The sequence below is a fragment of the Labrus mixtus genome, chromosome 1 (genome assembly GCF_963584025.1).
Source record: "Labrus mixtus chromosome 1, fLabMix1.1, whole genome shotgun sequence".
Lineage (NCBI taxonomy): Eukaryota > Metazoa > Chordata > Actinopteri > Labriformes > Labridae > Labrus > Labrus mixtus.
This window is the reverse complement of record NC_083612.1, coordinates 2,344,758-2,364,757: the sequence shown is the minus strand read 5'-3', so window position 1 is coordinate 2,364,757 and position 20,000 is coordinate 2,344,758. Positions and strand designations below refer to the sequence as shown.

The following is a 20,000-nucleotide window of genomic DNA, read 5'->3' as shown; positions in this document are numbered from 1 at the left end:
TTCTGGTTTTAAACAGAAATGCAGAGAGCAGAAATTAGCAGAAATGTCTTTGAGGAATTCACATCTTCTTATTCCCTCTGTCCCTCTTCTATTTGCACCAGCTCTGACCTCTCCTCTTTAATCTATGATTCCATTCTTCTTTCAAACTGCAGCAGAGAACAACTTTAGAATTATGTCTTCACATTAATCTCTTTAATTAAGACACAGACAGGCCGCCGATGATTGCTTTGTCTCTCTTGTCCGTTTAGGCTGAAAGTGAAGGAAACTGTGTACGTATGTGTGTGTGTGTGTGTGTGTGTGTGTGTGTGTGTGTGTGTGTGTGTGTGTGTGTGTGTGTGTGTGTGTGTGTGTGTGTGTGTAACACATGAATAAACTTCAAACTGAAGACATCACACAAGGAGAAATGTTTCAAGGACGAGACAGAGAGCAGCAGCAGGCAGACAAGGGCGTGTTTATGCAAGGATATAGGTAAGTGTGTGTGTGTGAAGGTGTGTGTGTGTGTGTGTGCGTGTGTGTGTGTGTGTGTGTCTCAGTATGGGCGGGTCCAACATGTTATCACATCAAAGTAGAACCATGTTTCATTATTCACCGGATTGAGTCAGGTCAACATTATTAATGCAGCAGCGTGTGTGTGTGTGTGCGTGCGTGCGTGTGTGTGTGTGTGTGTGTGTGTGTGTGTGTGTGTGTGTGTGTGATTTGGCATATAGATGTGTCACTGCACATGTCACTGACTGTATGTGGTCTCTACACTTTATACTCAGCTCTGTGTTCTTATAGTAACAGATGACGAGTCTGCAGCAGATGATGATGTTTTTCTAAATTCTAAACATCATAGAGAGCTGTCTCCCCCCCCCCCCCCCCCCCCCTCCTCTCTAGAGTCGATGCTCACACAGGTCACCATGTGGTGGACTCTGAAGCTTCAGTGTTTATCCAGCTCTGCATGGGTCTGTAAACCTTTCTGAGGCTCAGAGATGCTGAAAGTGTTCCAGTTGTGCTGTTCTGCTCTGATCTGATTTATTTTCACTTTTTGTTGCCTTTAGATGTCCTTAAATAGATCACACACACACACACACACACACACACACACACACACACACACACACACACACACACACACACACACACACACACACACACACACACACACGCGCGCGATGCTGTAGCTGCAGGCCTCGTACTCTTAAAGAGAGGCTGTTTTTAAAATAGAATATTCTTCACTGACTCGCACACTAAAACATGCAAACACACAAACAGCCGCTCACACGCTCCGATGTAATCACTGATACTTTGTCAGTCTGCTCAGGACCACGCAGAGCGATGTAAACGACCACGCAGACTCAGGAGTCTTTATGTATCACATTATATGTTCTCAGATTCGGGATAAGGCTCATAACCTGAATACTGAAGTCCGTATAAAAGCACCCAATGACTATTGCATCCCCACACCTGGACTAAGCCACACCCCCAACGTTATAAAAGTCAGAACTCACACCCGTCACTTCCTCTTTCCCTCCAAACATCTCAAGAACCTCAAGAACCAAAATATCCTCTTTTGTGTTTTCCGTCTTTGTAAAATTCCTCTCGACTTGAAATATTAATATTTCTTTAAGCATCCACAGAAATCTGTGTGAAAGTTAACTATCAGAACTATTTGAAAACCTCGTTCAAAAACAGTTTATTTTGCTAAATTCACCGCCAGTCTTTGTGTTTAACAAGCGTACGATTAGCTGCTGGGATACCTAACCACGCTAACGGAGCTAGCAGCGCCACTTTTTAACATCTTCTCTAAAAATAATCCACTTAAAGAAACCGCTGGTATACGGTTTGGAAAATAAACTTTGTGGAGTGTCGGTTTGTTTGAGTAGAAACCTAAATCCAAGACAACGAGTGACCAGCTGAGGTCGGCGGTCGACTCTATTCAAACTGTTTGCTTGCAGTGAGCAGGCACAGGGGTGGGGTGGCCCAACTGGGGTGCAGAGGCCTGAAGTTTGTGTGCACACATGAATAAAGAACATTTATCTACCTCTTCTGTCTGCACGCATCACATCGACTTTAAAATAACACAAGACATTGGCGACATACACAATTTCTAAGGACACATTTCTTTACGTCCAAAGTCAAAAACACACTGAAAACTATTACTACTACTTAAATATCAGTTTGGACGTTCAGAGAAAGTTCTTCTTTACAAATCAGTCATGTCTATATTCTAACAAGCAAGAAAAGCTGTTTATATGTGGCACTCCTTATCCAGGGCTCAGCAGACCGATTCACTCTGACACTGAGTCTTGAGCCCGTTGTTTAACTGACTCAAAAGTCGATGTTTATTTTTATCACATTATCTTTAAAGGTCACATATCCTCCTCCTCTTCTTTAGTTTAAATAAGTCTCAGAGCTCCTCAAAACATGTGTGTGAAGTTTCTTGTTCTAAATCCACTCTGATCCTGTATTTGATCATGTCTATAAACCCCTCTATTTCAGCCCTGCTCAGAACAGGCTGTTTCTGTGTCTGTACCTTTAAATATGTAAATGAGCTGTGTCTGACCACGCCCCCTCTCTGGAAGGTGCTTGGGTGTACTTGGTGCTTTCTCGCTCCATGTCCTATTGTTTACTGTGAGAAGGCAGACTCAGAGGGCAGAACAAACACCTAGCTGTGGGAGTGTCACCCACCTGGGGGAGGGGCTACTGCCCTTTGTGATGTCATGAAGGGAAAATCTCCAAACGGCCTGTTTGAGCACACATTTTCTGAAAAGTGGAGCAGGCAGAAGACAGAGAGGATGGACTTTTCTCATCATTGGGGGGTTTGTAGACTAGAGACACATATTAGTGTTAGAGAAACATGATGAGGTGGATTTAATATGTGACCTTTAACCTTTAATGCTGGTATAAATGTTTCTCTGTCAGCTGATGAACTGGTCATGACCTGTCCCTATTTTAAATAAATAAAGACTGGTTCATCTTTACACCACTAACTGCTACTGTTGGTTGTTTGTTACATCCATGACCAAGAATGGCAGCTCATGCAGAATAATAAAAAAGAAACACACACACACACACACACACACACACACACACACACACACACACACACACACACACACACACACACACACACACACACACACAGCATTACTGTTCCAGATCTCCGTGCTGACCTATAAGCAGGAGACATATATGTCAAGACGTGAGTGGGCCGCACAGCATGATGGGAGCCTGAGGGCTAAACTATTCAGACAGTCCAACCAGCACTTCATGCCTGACTGCTTATACACCATACATCTCATACACACACACACACACACACACACACACACAAAGCAACATAACATTTAGAAACGGGAGTAAATATAGTTCTGAGTATTTAAATCTCCCGTGAGGAGTTTTTATCTGCTTATAAAACAGACAAATATTCATTCATACATTTCTCCACTGTGGGATAATAAAAGGTTTATCTTCTTATGAAGCTTCTTTATGAGCTACTAAAGCAAAAGAGACTGAAATGACAAAGGTATCTTACTATCTGATCAGACATTAAGGAAACATGCTATGTTGCAGCAGCCAGTATGTCCTCCTTCTAACTTTAGATTCTGCTCCTGAATGCTCTGGATTTGTTTGGACCAGAGAAGGTAGGCGCTTTTTAAGACACCGCCCACACGGCCGTTTTGGACGCCCCTCGGTTTGCCAGATATGAGAGCAGTTATCAGGTCAACAGGTGTTGCAGCGATGGAAGCGGGCAAGAGAAGTGGTTCAGATAGAAGTGATTGTACCCGACCTAAAAAGCCTCTGCATGTTTCTAATAAGCTCCACGAGCAGAAACGTGCTCAAACTAGGATCAATATTGGAGATGCTTTTGAAAAATGGAGAGAGGTTAGAACACAGAAAGGTTTACAGACCCATGCAGAGCTGGATAAACACTGAAGCTTCAGAGTCCACCACATGGTGACCTGAGTGAGCATCGACTCTAGAGAGGGGGGGGGGGGGTCGGGGGGAGACAGCTCTCTATGATGTTTAGAATTTGGACTGCAGTACACATTTTAAACACTAGGGGTCAGAGCCTTGTATTTATTCTGCAGAAAGTCAGAGTGAGCTGATGTGAGAACGCAGCAGGATATAATCAGGAGAATTCACCTCGAGCGAGGGGGGGGGGGGGGGGGGGGGTGACGTTTAGATCTTACAGTGTGCTGAGAAGTGCTCTTAATGAAATTATAAGATTCTCGTGTATTCCTCTGGTTGTTTTTTCATCCACACTGAAGGTTTATTCATTCAAAGTATGAAGGATGAGAGATGACCAGACGACAGCTTTTGCAATATTTTCATCCATACCCGTTAAAAGTTCATAGAACAAAAAGCTCAAACAGCGCTGGTTTCCTGCCCCCGTCCACGCCATGCCGTGACAATATGGCCTCAACGAATTAAAAGATTCCCTACGGAGAGACAGGAGGGACACACAGAGAGAAATCTGCTGCGGAAAATCACTGAGGACAAACGACCAGCGAGTCACATTCTGTGCCAACTGAGAGTGAAAAAGCTTCAAAACTGGACACGTTGTGTTATCATCCTGAAACACCTCTTTGCTCTCGGACCTCAGGAACTAATTATTCAACTCAGCTTTTCTGAAATCATAACTATTATAAAGATAGAAGGCAGACATGAGCGGCACATGGTGACGGTTTGACCACCTGGCTGTGAGGGTGAAAAAAAAAAAGCACCATTAACGAGGCCCGGCTCGGATTTTCACACCTCTGCTGTGACGCAGGATTACAAACATGAACGCTGAATGAACGGTTCCCAGCGTTCAGCCATGTTTGTATCAGCTGAGCAGGGAGGACGGAGCAGATTGCACATCCGACATTTCCTCGTTATATAACCGGAAGGAGGGCGGGCAGATAGAAAGATACGGCGGGAAGGGATTTTATCGACCACAGATTAGACGTGTGCGCTCAGAGAGGAAGAAGAAGACTTTAAAGTACACAACAAGTGTTTTAGAAACTGTTTTCAACTCCGTCAGAGTGGATCGTTACGTCTCGTCAATGATGCGTCCTGCAGCGGCGTCGTGATGTGAAAAGTTTGATGTGCGGCGAGGGGGCGTTCACAGATCCTGAAGGAAGCATGGCGGTGTGGGACGTACAGGAGATTCAAAGCAATCATCTGTGGCCTGCAGGGATAATCACTGCAAAGCCCCACTGTCCCCCATTCACTGAGGATAAAACCCAGTGGATTAATCTGGAGGCATACGCAACACACACACACACACACACACACACACACACACACACACACACACACACACACACACACACACACACACACACACACACACACACCAGATGCATCACAACACTTACATAACACACCCTTTGCGCTCTTCCACTTTCCCTCTCTCATACATTTTCCTTTTCTTTCACTTGGCACTCACAGCCCCGCTCCCCCCATAACACACACAAAACATACAGGACACACACACACACACACACACACACACACACACACACACACGGGGCAGCAGTGGGGACTTGTGTTAGGTATCTGAGGGCTCGCTGTTCAAGTCCCGATGCAGACCATAATATGGATGTGAGTCGGGTAGGAAGGACTGCAGAGTCCTGCCGGGGTGCCGTTCAGCAAGGCACCGAATCCCCAACCGCTCTGGTGCGCTCGCTGTGTAGCAGACCCGCTCTGACATCTCTCCACTAATGCAGGTCAACGGGTTCTGTTTGTGCATGTGTGTGAGAAACATGTCTCTAAATGACTGAAGCTCATCTTTCAATCAGCTCGTTTGGATTCAGAGTCATCGGGTCGTTGCACAGATACATTTACACTTCCACATTTTATTCAGACTTGAGCAACAACAACAACAACAACAACAACAGCGCCTCTTCAAAAGGTTGAAGTGGAAGCATTACTTTACTAACAGAGTCTGGTTACTACTGATCGGCCCTGTCATGCTGATCAATAAGAGAGGAACAGATCATGTACTCCAACATCCAGTGATCTGTTTGTCAATGGAGCATCAGAATACAGAGGTGATGTGTTAATGTGAGTGTCTGCTCTAAAGATAATTTTGTTATTCATGAAAAAACATACAGGGGGCAGTTTTGATTATATGAAGGATAAGAGTAATGAAAAAGGGGCGTGGCTTAGTTGACAGCCCCACATGTTTGCCCGTTTCTAGATGGATCAAAGTGTAAGGATGGCGTCATCGTCACCTTGTGTGTGCTGCTGCGTCCTCACACACGTGCAAAATGTAAAACTTGTAAAGAATGGTTTTAAAGTTTTAAGGATGTTTTGAAGCTTCGCCTGTAAAGTCTGATTTGTTTCTAGAGATCAGAAAGTTTCCTCTTTCACGTCTTCAAACTCCACAAAGGATTTTAAAAACAAACTGTGTGGGCGCATGAGCTTTAAAAACTTCCTGCAGGGCTTCTTAGCTTCATCTGGCTTTAACCAGAATTAACTCTCAATGACAAACTGTGACATCTTAACCACGTCCACTTTGACAAACGCCGGGTGTCGTCCAAACAGAAGCCGGTTTTAAAAGAGTGAAATTACAAAAACAAATCTGTACGACAAGAATCCCCAAAGGGAACAAGAAGTAAAAAGGCGGCAGCTGCCAAGAATAGACGGCGATCGTGATCCCTCGGCTCATTTTGTGTCTGAAAGATAATAACTGAGCGGCGTGCAGAGAAGAAGAAGAAGAAGAAGAAGAAGAAGAGTGTCATCACTGCACATTCTGAAATATTACTGCTTTCTACCAGCTGGCAGATTCAATTCAACATGAGAGCTGAACAAAAAGAACGAGCTGAATACATAACAAGGGGATAAATTAAACAGTGTGAGTGTGCTTTTAGAGGGACAAGAGGGGGTGTGTAACTGTGTGTGTGTGTGTGTGTGTGTGTGTGTGTGTGTGTGTGTGTGTGTGTGTGTGATGTAGCAGGATGGGGCTGGAGACTGCTGATAATTTCTCACCTTTCTGTGGGCAGAGTGATGGATGTGTGAGTGATGGGTGCTGAGGTGAGGAGGAGGAGGTGGGGGGGGGGGGTGATGGGGGGGGTTGGGGGGCGATGCTGTGCAGGTTGAGACAGGATCTATTTTCTCACCAGGAAAGCGAATTATTCATGTTCATCATTACAGCTTCAAACAGCTGATTCACCTGCAGCGCCTGAGGCCAGGTGTTTTTATTCAACCCATAGACGACCACCACCTCGTCAGCCGCAGGTCAGAGGTCAGAGGTCAATGCTACTTAAAGGCTTTATATGTGATTTTTTCATCCAGCAGATGTCGCCCTTGAGCACCAGCATGAAACCAAAACAACTCGCGCTGCATTGTTGTGTTAGCATGCTAATGCTAGTGATCTTTATTATGCTCGTATCTTCACACTGCATGTAAATTTACCTGAAATGAGCGTGATCTAGAAACACAGTTAAGCAGTGAGTACAGTATGTTATTCTTCTTTTCTCTAGTCCCTCAATTAAACAACTTTTATACACGAGGGGAGGAGTCAGCCGGCCGTCCTGGCGATGTAAACAAAGTGAAGATAGGACTCTGAAAACTCTGAAAACATCACAGACAGTGGGACTCGGGTGTTACACCCATTGTAGACAGTCATGACTCACAGAGTTATTTTCAGAGGATATACTTGATTTCTACATTTAAGTGTGAAACATCACATATAAAGACTTTAATGGATTTGGTGATTTTTCCCGTTCACATCCAGTTAAATGCTTCGTTTGTGTCATGAACAAAATCATCTGATTCGAGCTGCTGCTGAGTTTTAATTAACCTCTGTATTATCATTATTTTAACCTGTTGGATCATTTATAGTGCCGTCCCTGACTGAATATTTGTGTTCACTGCTGGTACAAATAACAGCTGTCACACACACACACACACACACACTGATCTGCTTAAGGGTCGGCCTGAGCTCTTCGTCCTCACTGACATTAACTCAGGTACAGCAGCAGGACAGGTGGGAGGGTCAAAATCATTCCTGGAATCGAAGCAGCAGCTTCACTTCTTCAACCTGAACAACTCGAGCTCTAATCAGAATATCAACCTCTTTCTGTCTGCTCTATCACAACACATTTTATGAGAGTATAACCTCCCACATGATGTTTCAAAGGTTAAAGCAACATGATGCAGGAATTTGGTTTGGTGCGTTTTGGTGCCCACCGAAGGTTTCCCACGACTCCCCTCTCAGACGGCGAGTGTTTGTTGACGAGCAGAGGAGCGGATCCACTTGGACTAACATGGTTCAGTTATATTAACAGAGTTTTCACACATCTGACTCTGCTAGCGTCTACAGCTCGTAGGAGAGACGACTTTTTGGTGTCAGGTGGATTTATTGACTTCTTCATATCAAACCTGAGACAGAACTCGGGTTAGATGACTTCCTGTAGCCGCTAAAGCTGCTAAACACGAGACAACGATGACTGATTGCCTCACTCTGCTTCTCTCTCTCTGTCCTCTCTCTCTCTCTCCGTCCTCTCTCTCTCTCTCTGTCCTCTTCCTCTCTCTCTCTCTCCGTCCTCTCTCTCTATCTCTCTCCGTCCTCTTCCTCTCTCTCGTCCTCTCTCTCTCTCTCTGTCCTCTCTCTCTCTCTCCGTCCTCTCTCTCTCTCTCCTCTCTATCTCTCTCTCCGTCCTCTTCCTCTCTCTCTCTCCGTCCTCTCTCTCTATCTCTCTCCTCTCTATCTCTCTCTCTGTCCTCTTCCTCTCTCTCTCCGTCCTCTCTCTCTCTCTCCTCTCTATCTCTCTCTCCGTCCTCTTCCTCTCTCTCTCCGTCCTCTCTCTCTCTCTCTCTCTCCTCTCTATCTCTCTCTCCGTCCTCTCTCTCTATCTCTCTCCGTCCTCTTCTTCTCTCTCTCCGTCCTCTTCCTCTCTCTCTCCGTCCTCTCTCTCTCTCTCTCTCCTCTCTCTCTCCGTCCTCTCTCTCTCTCTCCGTCCTCTTCCTCTCTCTCTCTCTCTCCGTCCTCTCTCTCTCTCTCTCTCCGTCCTCTCTCTCTCTCTCTCTCCGTCCTCTCTCTCCGTCCTCTTCCTCTTCCTCTCTCTCTCCGTCCTCTCTCTCTCTCTCTCTCCGTCCTCTTCCTCTCTCTCCGTCCTCTTCCTCTCTCTCCGTCCTCTCTCTCGCTCTCTCTCCGTCCTCTTCCTCTCTCTCCGTCCTCTCTCTCTCTCCGTCCTCTTCCTCTCTCTCCGTCCTCTCTCTCTCTCCGTCCTCTTCCTCTCTCTCCGTCCTCTTCCTCTCTCTCTCAGTCGTCGTATCAAACAGTACAGAGACGTGCTAACTGTCTGCTTTGTATCTGAAAGCTGCTGTGTGAACCAGCGCCGTAAAGACGTACGCACTTCTCACCAGACGACCTCGACCCGCTGACAGAGTTACATAGTGCTGAAAACATGGCGAGCAGGGCGCTCTGTGGACACGAGAGAGAGAGAGACGCCATCCTCCCTGTTGGAGGTTATTGTTCTATTAGATCGACTGTTTGAAGAAGGAGGAGGAGGAGTTACAGATTGTTGCTTTAATGAAAGAATTATGAAGGTTTCATCTGTAGGAAGTGGTTTTCATAGAAAGCCTTAAAATGAATCAAAACAACATCTGAACATCACTGAATCAGAGCTGCTTCATTTTGTTCCTGTGTTCCACTTTTAGACAAACTCTTTCTGTGCTAAACTCAAAAACACTGTGACCAGGAGGAAGAATATCCATGTTTTAATACATCTATAAATGTTTAAAGTGGAGTTTTGAACTCTGTTTCTGTTTCAGGAAAGTGAGCACACCTGAGTGTTTGATTGTGTTAAATCTGGTGTTTTAGTGTCTGCAGCCCCGGAGGAGCTGTCCGCGGTGCTGAATCCTCATCCGGCTCACTACGAGCCACAAACACGAGAAACACCTTCACAGAGACTCCTCCAGCCTCACACTTAATCCTCACAACAAACTTTAATCTCGTTATGTGTTTAAGAGGGGGGGGGGGGGGGGGGGGGGGTCCTCCTCATTCTTCTTCTCCTGTGCGGACACAAAGTTCGTCCTCAGCGGAAACAAAAGAGCAGAAAGCCTCGATGCTGAGATGTTGGAGGAAACTTTATCAAAGCTCAAACGTCAAATAAAAACACCTGAGATGAAGAAGCTGCTGCAGACGAACTTTAAATCCACACAGGATTCAAATAAATTCACTTTAAAAACAGGTGACGAGAGCGAGTGACACAAACAAATAAAAACTACAAAACCCACCTGGTTAGGATTCTTCTTCTTCTTCTTCTTCTTCTTCTGTTTGGTTTGATTTGTTTCGACTCAGGATGAAAATGTCCGTCCGTGCTGCCGCTCCACTCCACGGGACTGTCCCCGGTGGAAACACACCGCCCTCCTCCTCCTCTTCGACCGTCAAGCCCGACGGATGGAGGAGTCACACACTTCCGGTTCGGACTTTACAAAATAAAACACATAAACAGTAACGCGCTTTTTAGGAGAATTCTGATTTAATAGCTTTTAGTTTTATTGACTTTCTATGCTATCTATCTTTGCATGCTCGTGCTGCGACCTGCGGCAGGTCGTGTGGTTTTGTGTTTTCAGCCTCTGTCTGTGTGGAAGCTGCTCAGAGCCTCAGGATCACTTTAAAGCAGCTTTATTCATCCTCTTACACTTTACCATGTTAGCTTTTAAAACATATTTTGTCTTTTGACTTTTTTCTGTCCTTGCTGCAAAAACAAATCGCCCTTTTGAAACAGATAAAGTTGAAGTTGTTTTTTGTTAGTTTTACTTTTTGTGATATGGGATACTTACCGTATGATGTTTTGTCCGTTTAATGGAACTCAGCGGAGACAGGTAACGCTTTTATGATGTAGAGATGTTTGGGGTGAGAAAATAAAGCCCAGACTCTACTGTAAGAACGATAAACGGACGTGAGCTTGTACATTTATTTTCTCGTCTTCTGACTCCTCAACGCGATTTTACACATCAGGTCACACCTACACATTCACACGCTGACGGTAGAGGCTGCTGAGTGAAGAGTCCATCAGTATTAACTCATCCATTCACACACTGATGGTAGAGGCTGCTGAGTAAAGAGTCCATCAGTATTAACTCATCCATTCACACACTGATGGTAGAGGCTTCTGAGTAAAGAGTCCATCAGTATTAACTCATCCATTCACACACTGATGGTAGAGGCTTCTGAGTAAAGAGTCCATCAGTATTAACTCATCCATTCATACACATTAACACACTGATGGTAGAGGCCGCTGAGTAAAGAGTCCATCAGTATTAACTCATCCATTCATACACATTAACACACTGATGGTAGAGGCCGCTGAGTAAAGAGTCCATCAGTATTAACTCATCCATTCATACACATTCACACACTGATGGTAGAGGCTGCTGAGTAAAGAGTCCATCAGTATTAACTCATCCATTCATACACATTAACACACTGATGGTAGAGGCCGCTGAGTAAAGAGTCCATCAGTATTAACTCATCCATTCATACACATTCACACACTGATGGTAGAGGCTGCTGAGTAAAGAGTCCATCAGTATTAACTCATCCATTCATACACATTCACACGCTGATGGTAGAGGCTGCTGAGTGAAGAGTCCGTCAGTATTAACTCATCCATTCACACACTGATGGTAGAGGCTTCTGAGTAAAGAGTCCGTCAGTATTAACTCATCCATTCACACACTGATGGTAGAGGCTGCTGAGTAAAGAGTCCGTCAGTATTAACTCATCCATTCACACACTGATGGTAGAGGCTTCTGAGTAAAGAGTCCGTCAGTATTAACTCATCCATTCACACACTGATGGTAGAGGCTGCTGAGTAAAGAGTCCGTCAGTATTAACTCATCCATTCACACACTGATGGTAGAGGCTGCTGAGTAAAGAGACCATCAGTATTAACTCATCCATTCATACACTGATGGTAGAGGCCGCTGAGTAAAGAGACCATCAGTATTAACTCATCCATTCATACACCGCTAAGAAGCAGTGGGAGCAACTTGAGGTTATGTGTCTTGCTCAAGGACACATCGGACATGTGGCTGCAGGAGCTGGGGATCAAACTCTCGACCTTCAGATTGTAAGTCATTCATTTTAACTCAATCAGATAGCTAGTTTTTCTACATTTAAAAACAAAGTTGGACTTAACACTGAAGATAATCATTCAAATAAAATAATAATAATAATGTTTGGATTTTGTAAGGATTGTTGAAAAGTCTCTCTTTGTCCCTCAGCAGTTGATTCATTAAAGTGATCATACTTATGGTCTTTAATGACCCCTGACCTCTGATTATCACCTCTTAAGATGGATCCTTACTGTTGACTAACACAATAAGACAAACTCAATCCTTCATTTTATTCTTTATTGTTGCTGTTAGTTCTTTAAAATCAATTTAAATTCATCCTTCTGATTGGATGGCAACATTTATTCCAGCTCTTGAAACCGTTTTGTAAAATGTTAATTCAAAGTGCCTTATCCTCTGGACGCTTTTAATTTGAAGGGTAAGTCACCCTGCTTCCTGTCTCACGGTGTACAGCTTGCCACACGCGCTCACAAAATGGCCGCGCCCTCTGACGTCACAGGCAGTAGATGAAACGTTTTCACGCTTCATTTTGTTGAAGACAAACATCTGCAGAAGAAGAAGCTCTTTACAAACACTCATTTAGATATTTAATCAAATATATTTATTTTATTTTGAAGTATGAAAAACAAGAAGTTATTTTAGATTCAAGACAAAGAAAAGAAGAAGAAGAAGAAGAAGAAGAAGAAGAAGAAGAAGTAGTAGAAGTAGTAGAAGAATTTAAATAAATCTGATTAAAGAGAAACACATCTTTAACATGCTCTTCAGATCTTTCTGTTTCTGTCCTGATGAACAAAAATAAGAAGATGCTCTTCAGGAAGATACACACACACACACACACACACACACACGCACACGCACACGCACACGCACACGCACACGCACACTCAGACTCAGACTCAGACTCAGGCTCAGACTCAGACTCAGACTCAGACTCAGACTCAGACTCAGGCTCAGGCTCAGGTTCAGACTCAGGCTCAGGCTTAGACTCAGGCTCAGGTTCAGGCTCAGGTTCAGACTCAGGTTCAGACTCAGGTTCAGATTCAGGCTCAAGGGGGGGGGGGGGGGAGGAAAAAAGTCACATTTTTTTTTATGTCCAATGATGCTTTTGTATTTTCTTCTCTTCTTTCTGGGGGGGACTGGGAGCCAGTGGAGGTTACGAAGGATGGGGGTGATGAAAAGGTGAGAAGCAGGATTCTGGATATGCTGAGTGTTCTGTATGAGACTGTAGTCTACTGTGGAGGTGATGGATGTGTGAGTGAGGGTCTCAGCAGCTGATGACGAGAGGGGATGGCGAGAGGCGGGCGATCAAGAGGTTCACTCAGAACCGTTTGTTTGATGTGTTACAGATGGAAAGGTCAGTGATGAGAACAGGAGACGTGTAAACCTGCGAGGAAGACGCCTGTTTATCTTCATGACTTTAAACTCTTCATGTCTTCGATCAGATCGGGTCACGAGAACTCGCCGTCACGCAGCGTGAAGAAGTTTGAGCTGAAACGAGACGGAAACAAAGACCCTAACTCTGAATAATGAATTAATATTCATGACCTTTCAGTTTGTTATCTACAGAAGACTGAACAGCACTCCAGTCTATTAACACACACACACACACACACACACACACACACACACACACACACACACACACACACACACACACACACACACACACACACACACACACACACACACACACACACACACACACACACACACACACACACACACACACACACACACACACACACTATGTGTTTCTATGGAGGATCAAATTAACTTTTTAATTTTAAATTTAAACTAAATTAATCTCTCAGGCTACTCCGACTAGTTCCCTCTTTTCTCTCATCTTTTCATTTTCTTGACATTTTCTGATTTTAAGTCTCCAAAAGATTCACCTGCAGTTACACAATCAGGAGGTTCAGATTTCTGCAGCAGCATGACGGTGTGTGAGTTCCTCTCTGATGAGTCCTGTTTGTGTTTCTATGAACATGCAGCACGTGTGTGTGTTATTTCATACGTGCAGTCAGCAGAGATGTGATCGTCCCTGAGGGAGCACAGAGAGCTCCAGCAGGCAGAGAGGATCATGGTCCGACACTCGTCTCAAACGCAGTATTGATCCTGATAATGGGGCGCTGTGTTTTCTGCTCTACCTCTCCACTGCCCTCTGCTGTCACACAATGTTAATAACAGAACACCTTCAATGGAAAACATGGAGGTGCTCAATCAAACATCATCATCATCTTTAAATATTATTTCATGGATTTAATCAGAGGAGAGCTCCTCTTTCATTCCAGCTCAAAAATGCAATCTCAAATCATCTTGTTTATGGCATTAAAGGTCACATACTGTTCTTCTCCTGGGGGATCCAGGAAGAGCCGGGAAACGTTGCTGGGGTGAGGGACGTCTGGGGCAGATGCTTATCGGGACCTGACCTCGGATAAGCGGAAGATAATAGATGGATATCCTCCTCCTCCTCTTTATTATCAGAGCTCCTCAAAACATGTGTGAAGTTTCCCTTTGTGATGTCATGAAGGGAAAATCTCCAAACAGCCTGTTTGAGCACACATTTTCTGAAAAGTGGAGCAGGCAGGAGAGGATGGACTTTTCTCATCATTGGGGGGTTTGTAGACGGACTAGAGACACATGTTAGAGTTAGAGGAACATGGTGAAGAGTGTTTTAAATATGTGACCTTTAAAATGTTTAAGTGTTTTTAAAAAATAATGAACAGAATCAAAAAGATGGTCAACATTTAATGTCAAACAACAAAAACAAATGATAAATAAAACTTGTTCACAACAGAAGAGTCAGTTCAACAGGAGAACCTCACAGTGCTGCAGAAGGGAACACATCCCCCCCCCCCCTCAACATCTGGAAACCCGCCCTTCAATACGTCTGACATCACACTTTATGACGCGTTTCATCCTCGTCTTGTTTTACACACTGGAGCTTCGATGAACTCCGACCTCATAACATTTTGTTAATCTGTGCAGCCTCTGGGTGCTGGTGGCTCAGTGGTTAGTGCGCGCACCCCCTGTACGGAGGCTGTAGCCTTCAAAGCGAGCGGCCCAGGTTCGAATGCGGCCTGTGGCTCCTCTCCCGCATGTCATTACCCTCCATCCTCCTCCACTGTCATATATCTCCATTAAAGGCACAAAAGCCCAAAAATAAATCTTAAAAAAACAACCTATCTGTGCAGCCTCAAAAAAAGACTACAGACCTTTAAATGTCTTCAAAAACACTCAAACTCAAATAAAACTTCACTATCAGCCTGACGTGTGACAAATGACTGAAATGTGGAAAGTGCACATTAGTGAATGTTGACTTCATGTCTAACACTGTTAGTGACTCACTGAAGGATCGCGCTGCTTTTAATGCACGGCTAAACCTGTGCAAAAAAGAGAGAAAAAGATGGCGCGCAATCCACAAAGTCATCCTTTCTTTGCTCCAATCAGAAGCAAACAGTGAAAATCAAGTCTGGCGTCATCGAAATGAACACTGAAAAATCCCCCCCCCCTCCTCTCTGAGGTCATCATCTTTATGTGGACAGAACTGAACTCTGTCAGTGTGAGAGTGAAAGTTTCTAGTTAAATGAACCTGTAGGTGCATCGTTCACACATGTTAGATGTTATCTTTGAGCGTCACCACACTCCTCCTCCAGGAGCGTCATGTAGCTTTAAGTCTTTGACCGTAGTGTGTTGAACTTTGAGTCCTCTGCAAACATCCTCCACGTCTCTGTGGTTCTCTCAGTTTTAGTCACTCAAGCACAACACCTTTTAAGATTTCACACAAACTACAAACATCTGTCCGTCCTCTTCTGGAGAACCGCCCAGCAGCATCCTGAGCTGAATGAGGACAACGTCATCCCTGGAGGTCAAAGGTCCTCAGGCAGCGACTGGAGCAGCAATAGGCCACAAAACTCACCGTCGTCCTTCAGAGGAAAAGAGGGAGTGAGGAAACAGATGAGCATGTTTATCTTTAAACCCTGAAGCAGAAAGTGGGAGAGCAGTCTGAAGGAAAGGGGGTGGGGTTTGTTCTGACCTGCGATGGACTCCTGCCAGGGCGGTCTCTCTGAGGGGGAAGAGTTTGGGGTAGATGATGGTGAACATGGCCTGGCTGCAGCGGTGGCAGTGTCCCAGGGGAAACTGCAGCAGGTCCAGCAGGCTCTTCGGGAGGTCGATGGGAGGCAGCAGGCTGAGGTCTAAAGATCACAACATGACATCAAATTACATTTTCACTTCGGCAGACACATTTGGTCCAGTGATAGACTTTCATCTGGTTTATTGTTTGGTGTGTTTAAGTTTCTGAGGATATCTTTGGCATATGAAAACATGATATCACTTTTTGCCCCCCAAACGTTCATTGTTCTGACTTTAGCTGCAGCTGTTATCACTCAGGCAAACAGCAGACACTACGATGGTAAAGTGGAAGTGTCTGCAGCAGCAGAGTCACAGCGGAGAGCGGAGGTCACATGTCGAGAGGAGGGAGAGATGACGTTTTGACAGCTCAAAGAAAAACCTGACAGTCAGGTGGAAACTCCTCGAGTGAGGGAGCTTTGTATCATGTTATGTAAAAACTGTTAAAATGTTTTACTCTCGACCAACATGAGGTTCTGGTGTCAACATCAGCCCGTCTGTAAATAATGAGGCATGAACTTTAGTAACCGATGTCGAGCTTTTATATCAGAGATATAAAAAAAGGAGAGACAGATAAAACAGGCATGCCTGCTGTTGCCATGGTGATATCGGACGCTGTCGGTCAGTTTGTGCAGGTTTGATCAGGGGGAAAAAGTCGACTCGTGGCTCTGCTCATGTCAGGAAATCATCGACCTGCTGGGCGCAGCTCATCGGGCCGAGATAGCCGTCGCGCCTCGGTGTACGCTGCAAGACTAACGGCGTGCGATCGGGCTGAATTAATCAGTTGCAGGATTTAAAAATCGTGTCTGAATCGTGCTGAAACCGTCTCACCTGTCGGCCGCTGGCTGTACATGCGGTGCAGGGTTCTCATGGCGAGCTCCTCCAGGGGAACCACGTTATCTGTCCCCGTGCCGACCACCTTCACCTCAGCCGGGAGCCCGACGAGCGCTTCACTCAGCGCCTCACCCAGAACCTCACCGAGGCCCGCCTCCGACACCCGGGCCGACACGCCGCACCTGGACAAGAGCAACACATTGGATTTCTTCTTCTGTGGTGTTTCAAACGTATTCACAGCGTGCAGAACAGTTTAAAGTAGCACAGCACGTTACCCGCTGCAGCCGATGACCTTGTTATATAAGTAGGACGGGAGACCCTTCAGGTCCACGTTGTTGTCCACAAACACAAACTGCAGCTCCCTCGATCTGCCCAGATCTGAAACACACACACACACACACACACAGACACAGACACACACACACAGACACACACACACACACACAGACACAGACACACACACAGACACACACACAGACACACACACACACACACAGACACAGACACACACACAGACACACACACAGACACACACACACACACACACAGGCACACACACACACACACACACACAGACACACACACACACACACACACACACACACACACACAGACACACACACACACACAGACACACAGACACACACACACACACACACACACACACACACACAGACACACACACAGACACACACACACACACACACAGACACACACACACAGACACACAGACACACACACACACACACACACACACACACACAGACACACACACACACACACACACACACACACACACACACACAGATATGAGTGTCGTCCTCGCTATATTCTTCATCACTATGGTAACACACGGAGGTCACTTGAGGTCATCCTGACCGAGCGGCAGGAAGGTCAGCCGGTTGGCGGCCATGGAGAGCTGGTTGAGGCGGTGCAGCCAGCAGATCTGTCGGGGGAAGTGGCTCAGGTGGTTGCGGTCGGCCGTCAGGTTCTGCAGAGAGACGCAGCGGTGCAGCCGATCCGGCAGAGAGATCAGCTGGTTCATGGACACGTCCAGAGTCTCCAGCTCCTGCAGATCCCCGATCTCTGATGAACGGAGTGAAACAGGAAGCAGAGAGAGAGAGAGAGAGAGAGAGAGAGAGAGAGATGAGTGAAGCTGAACTCTCTGTGTGCATTTCTCTGGTTTAGTTGTAGTTCCTGTTTTATTTTGTAGTTCTCTCCCCTCTGTATCGTGCCTACTGTTACTTCCTGCCTTTGTGAGCTTCATTGTCCTCACCTGTCTAAACCTCCTTCTACACTAGTAGTTCGTCCTGATTGGTCCAAAATTTGTAAACAAATGTGAGATCCTCAGGACGCCAAAAATACCCGGATATTGTTCTGATTCTGCAAAAAACAGTCTCCCTGATGTACTGTTTCCCACAATGCAAAGCGCCTGTAGGTCAGAGGTCAAAATGACGGACTGTGTTCATCATAACAGGAAATAACCACGATCAGACCAAAGCACACAGAGATCCCACCCGTTCTCTTTGTTGATTCTCTAAATCATGAAAATCTAAATGAATCTCTCGTCAGCTTTTTTCAGACTCTATGTGGACGCTACGCTGTAACGGCGTTTGACGTCAGCTGGGCTGTTGTTTACTTCCTCATTACAAGAGAGGAAACCAGCCGGGCCTGGTGTACTGCAGAGTAACCACAGACTGGAGGTCAGAGGTCAGACTAACGTGGTGTGCAGTGTGTAGTAGGCAGAGGCTTTTCCACATTAAAAAAATTATGACCGCCAAAAAAAAAAATGGATCTGAGGCTCGCAGCGTGCACGCAGCCTTCATCTAACCATCCGACCATGAACACAAAACATGAAACATTTATATTCTGAGGTTGAACATTTTAAAATTAAATTAAAAATGTAAAAAATGAACAAAAATCTTGTAGCTTAATGTCACATCAAAACAAACTGAATCATCTCAACAGAATGTCATCACCTGGTTTTTATCGTTCTCTCCTTTCAAACTGTACGAGGAGCTCTGACGCCCCCTGCTGGCACGTTTAACACTTACAGCTCAACGCAGGTTAAAGGCTGCTCAGACAGCACGGGGTTTATTTCAGTAGATGTTTAGTAGATGAGACATGCAGCTGTTTACCTGCAGGAAGACTCTTCAGGTGGTTGTTGGACAGCCTCAGGTGACGCAGAGATCTCAGCCGGCCGACCTCCGGACAGAGGAGCTGCAGCGCGTTGTTGCTCAGATCCAGGGACTGCAGGCGAGCCAGGTTCCCGATAGCTGACGGATCAAAACACACATCAACAAAAAGACGATGAAACCACGAGATGAATGTTTTTAAAGGAGTCGATATCATGACGCGGAGGAGGACTCACCTTGAGGAATAATCACGATGTTGTTTGAGTGCAAATACCTTTAAAAGGAAAGAAAGGAAAGGTTACACCTGTGACCACATCACCCCCGTCCTTCATGACCTCCACTGCCCCCCATCCCTCAGTGTCACCACCTCAAATCCTCATCATCACCTACAAAGCCCTCCATGACCCAGCTCCTCCCCTCTACCTGTCTGAGCTCCTCCTCCCCCCCGCCACCCTGCAGGACTAAGAGGTCTTCTCCATTGCCCCCCTCACTCTCCACCTTCATCCTTAAACACTTAGGGGCTCGTTTCAGAAAGGAGCTTTAAACAACGATCTCTGAGTCAGGCGCTGTGTTCATGTGGCGTCGGAAACATTGGAAAAATGGGACCATTCCAGGAGCGCCTGAATGCAGCACGACCCTGAACTGTGTGAGGATTTACCCTCAGGTGGGGAAATCTGAGTGTCCGGTTTCAGAAAAGCTAATTGGAGGTTAGTGCGAGGAGAGACGAGGTCAGAACCCACAGCCAGCACAAAGTGAGACGTGTAAATTCAAAACAAACAGCTCAGCTAAATACTCACAGTTCAATCAGGTTTGGGAGCTTCTGGGCGAGATTATCAGGCT

The 20,000-nt window shown here is 45.5% G+C and overlaps 2 protein-coding genes across 4 annotated transcripts in view; both read right to left on the bottom strand.

Moving 5' to 3' along the window:
* LOC132979482 (synaptosomal-associated protein 25-A-like) overlaps positions 1–10,382 on the bottom strand; it is a 43,256-nt gene extending 32,874 nt beyond the window's left edge. For both annotated transcript variants that reach the window (XM_061045346.1, XM_061045337.1), the window contains exon 1: positions 10,216–10,382. The gene's annotated coding sequence lies outside the window, so the exon portion shown is untranslated. The remainder of the gene's footprint in view (positions 1–10,215) is intronic.
* Positions 10,383–14,788: 4,406 nt separating this feature from the next.
* The window catches only part of lrrc28 (leucine rich repeat containing 28), a 9,173-nt gene continuing 3,961 nt past the window's right edge, over positions 14,789–20,000 (bottom strand). For both annotated transcript variants that reach the window (XM_061045255.1, XM_061045265.1), the window contains 8 exons: positions 19,958–19,998; positions 19,397–19,434; positions 19,164–19,301; positions 17,905–18,111; positions 17,301–17,403; positions 17,023–17,207; positions 16,097–16,256; positions 14,789–15,986 (listed from right to left, as the gene is read on the bottom strand). In XM_061045255.1, coding sequence (XP_060901238.1) covers positions 15,917–15,986; positions 16,097–16,256; positions 17,023–17,207; positions 17,301–17,403; positions 17,905–18,111; positions 19,164–19,301; positions 19,397–19,434; positions 19,958–19,998 — 942 coding nt within the window. In that variant the 3' untranslated portion in view covers positions 14,789–15,916. The remainder of the gene's footprint in view (positions 15,987–16,096; positions 16,257–17,022; positions 17,208–17,300; positions 17,404–17,904; positions 18,112–19,163; positions 19,302–19,396; positions 19,435–19,957; positions 19,999–20,000) is intronic.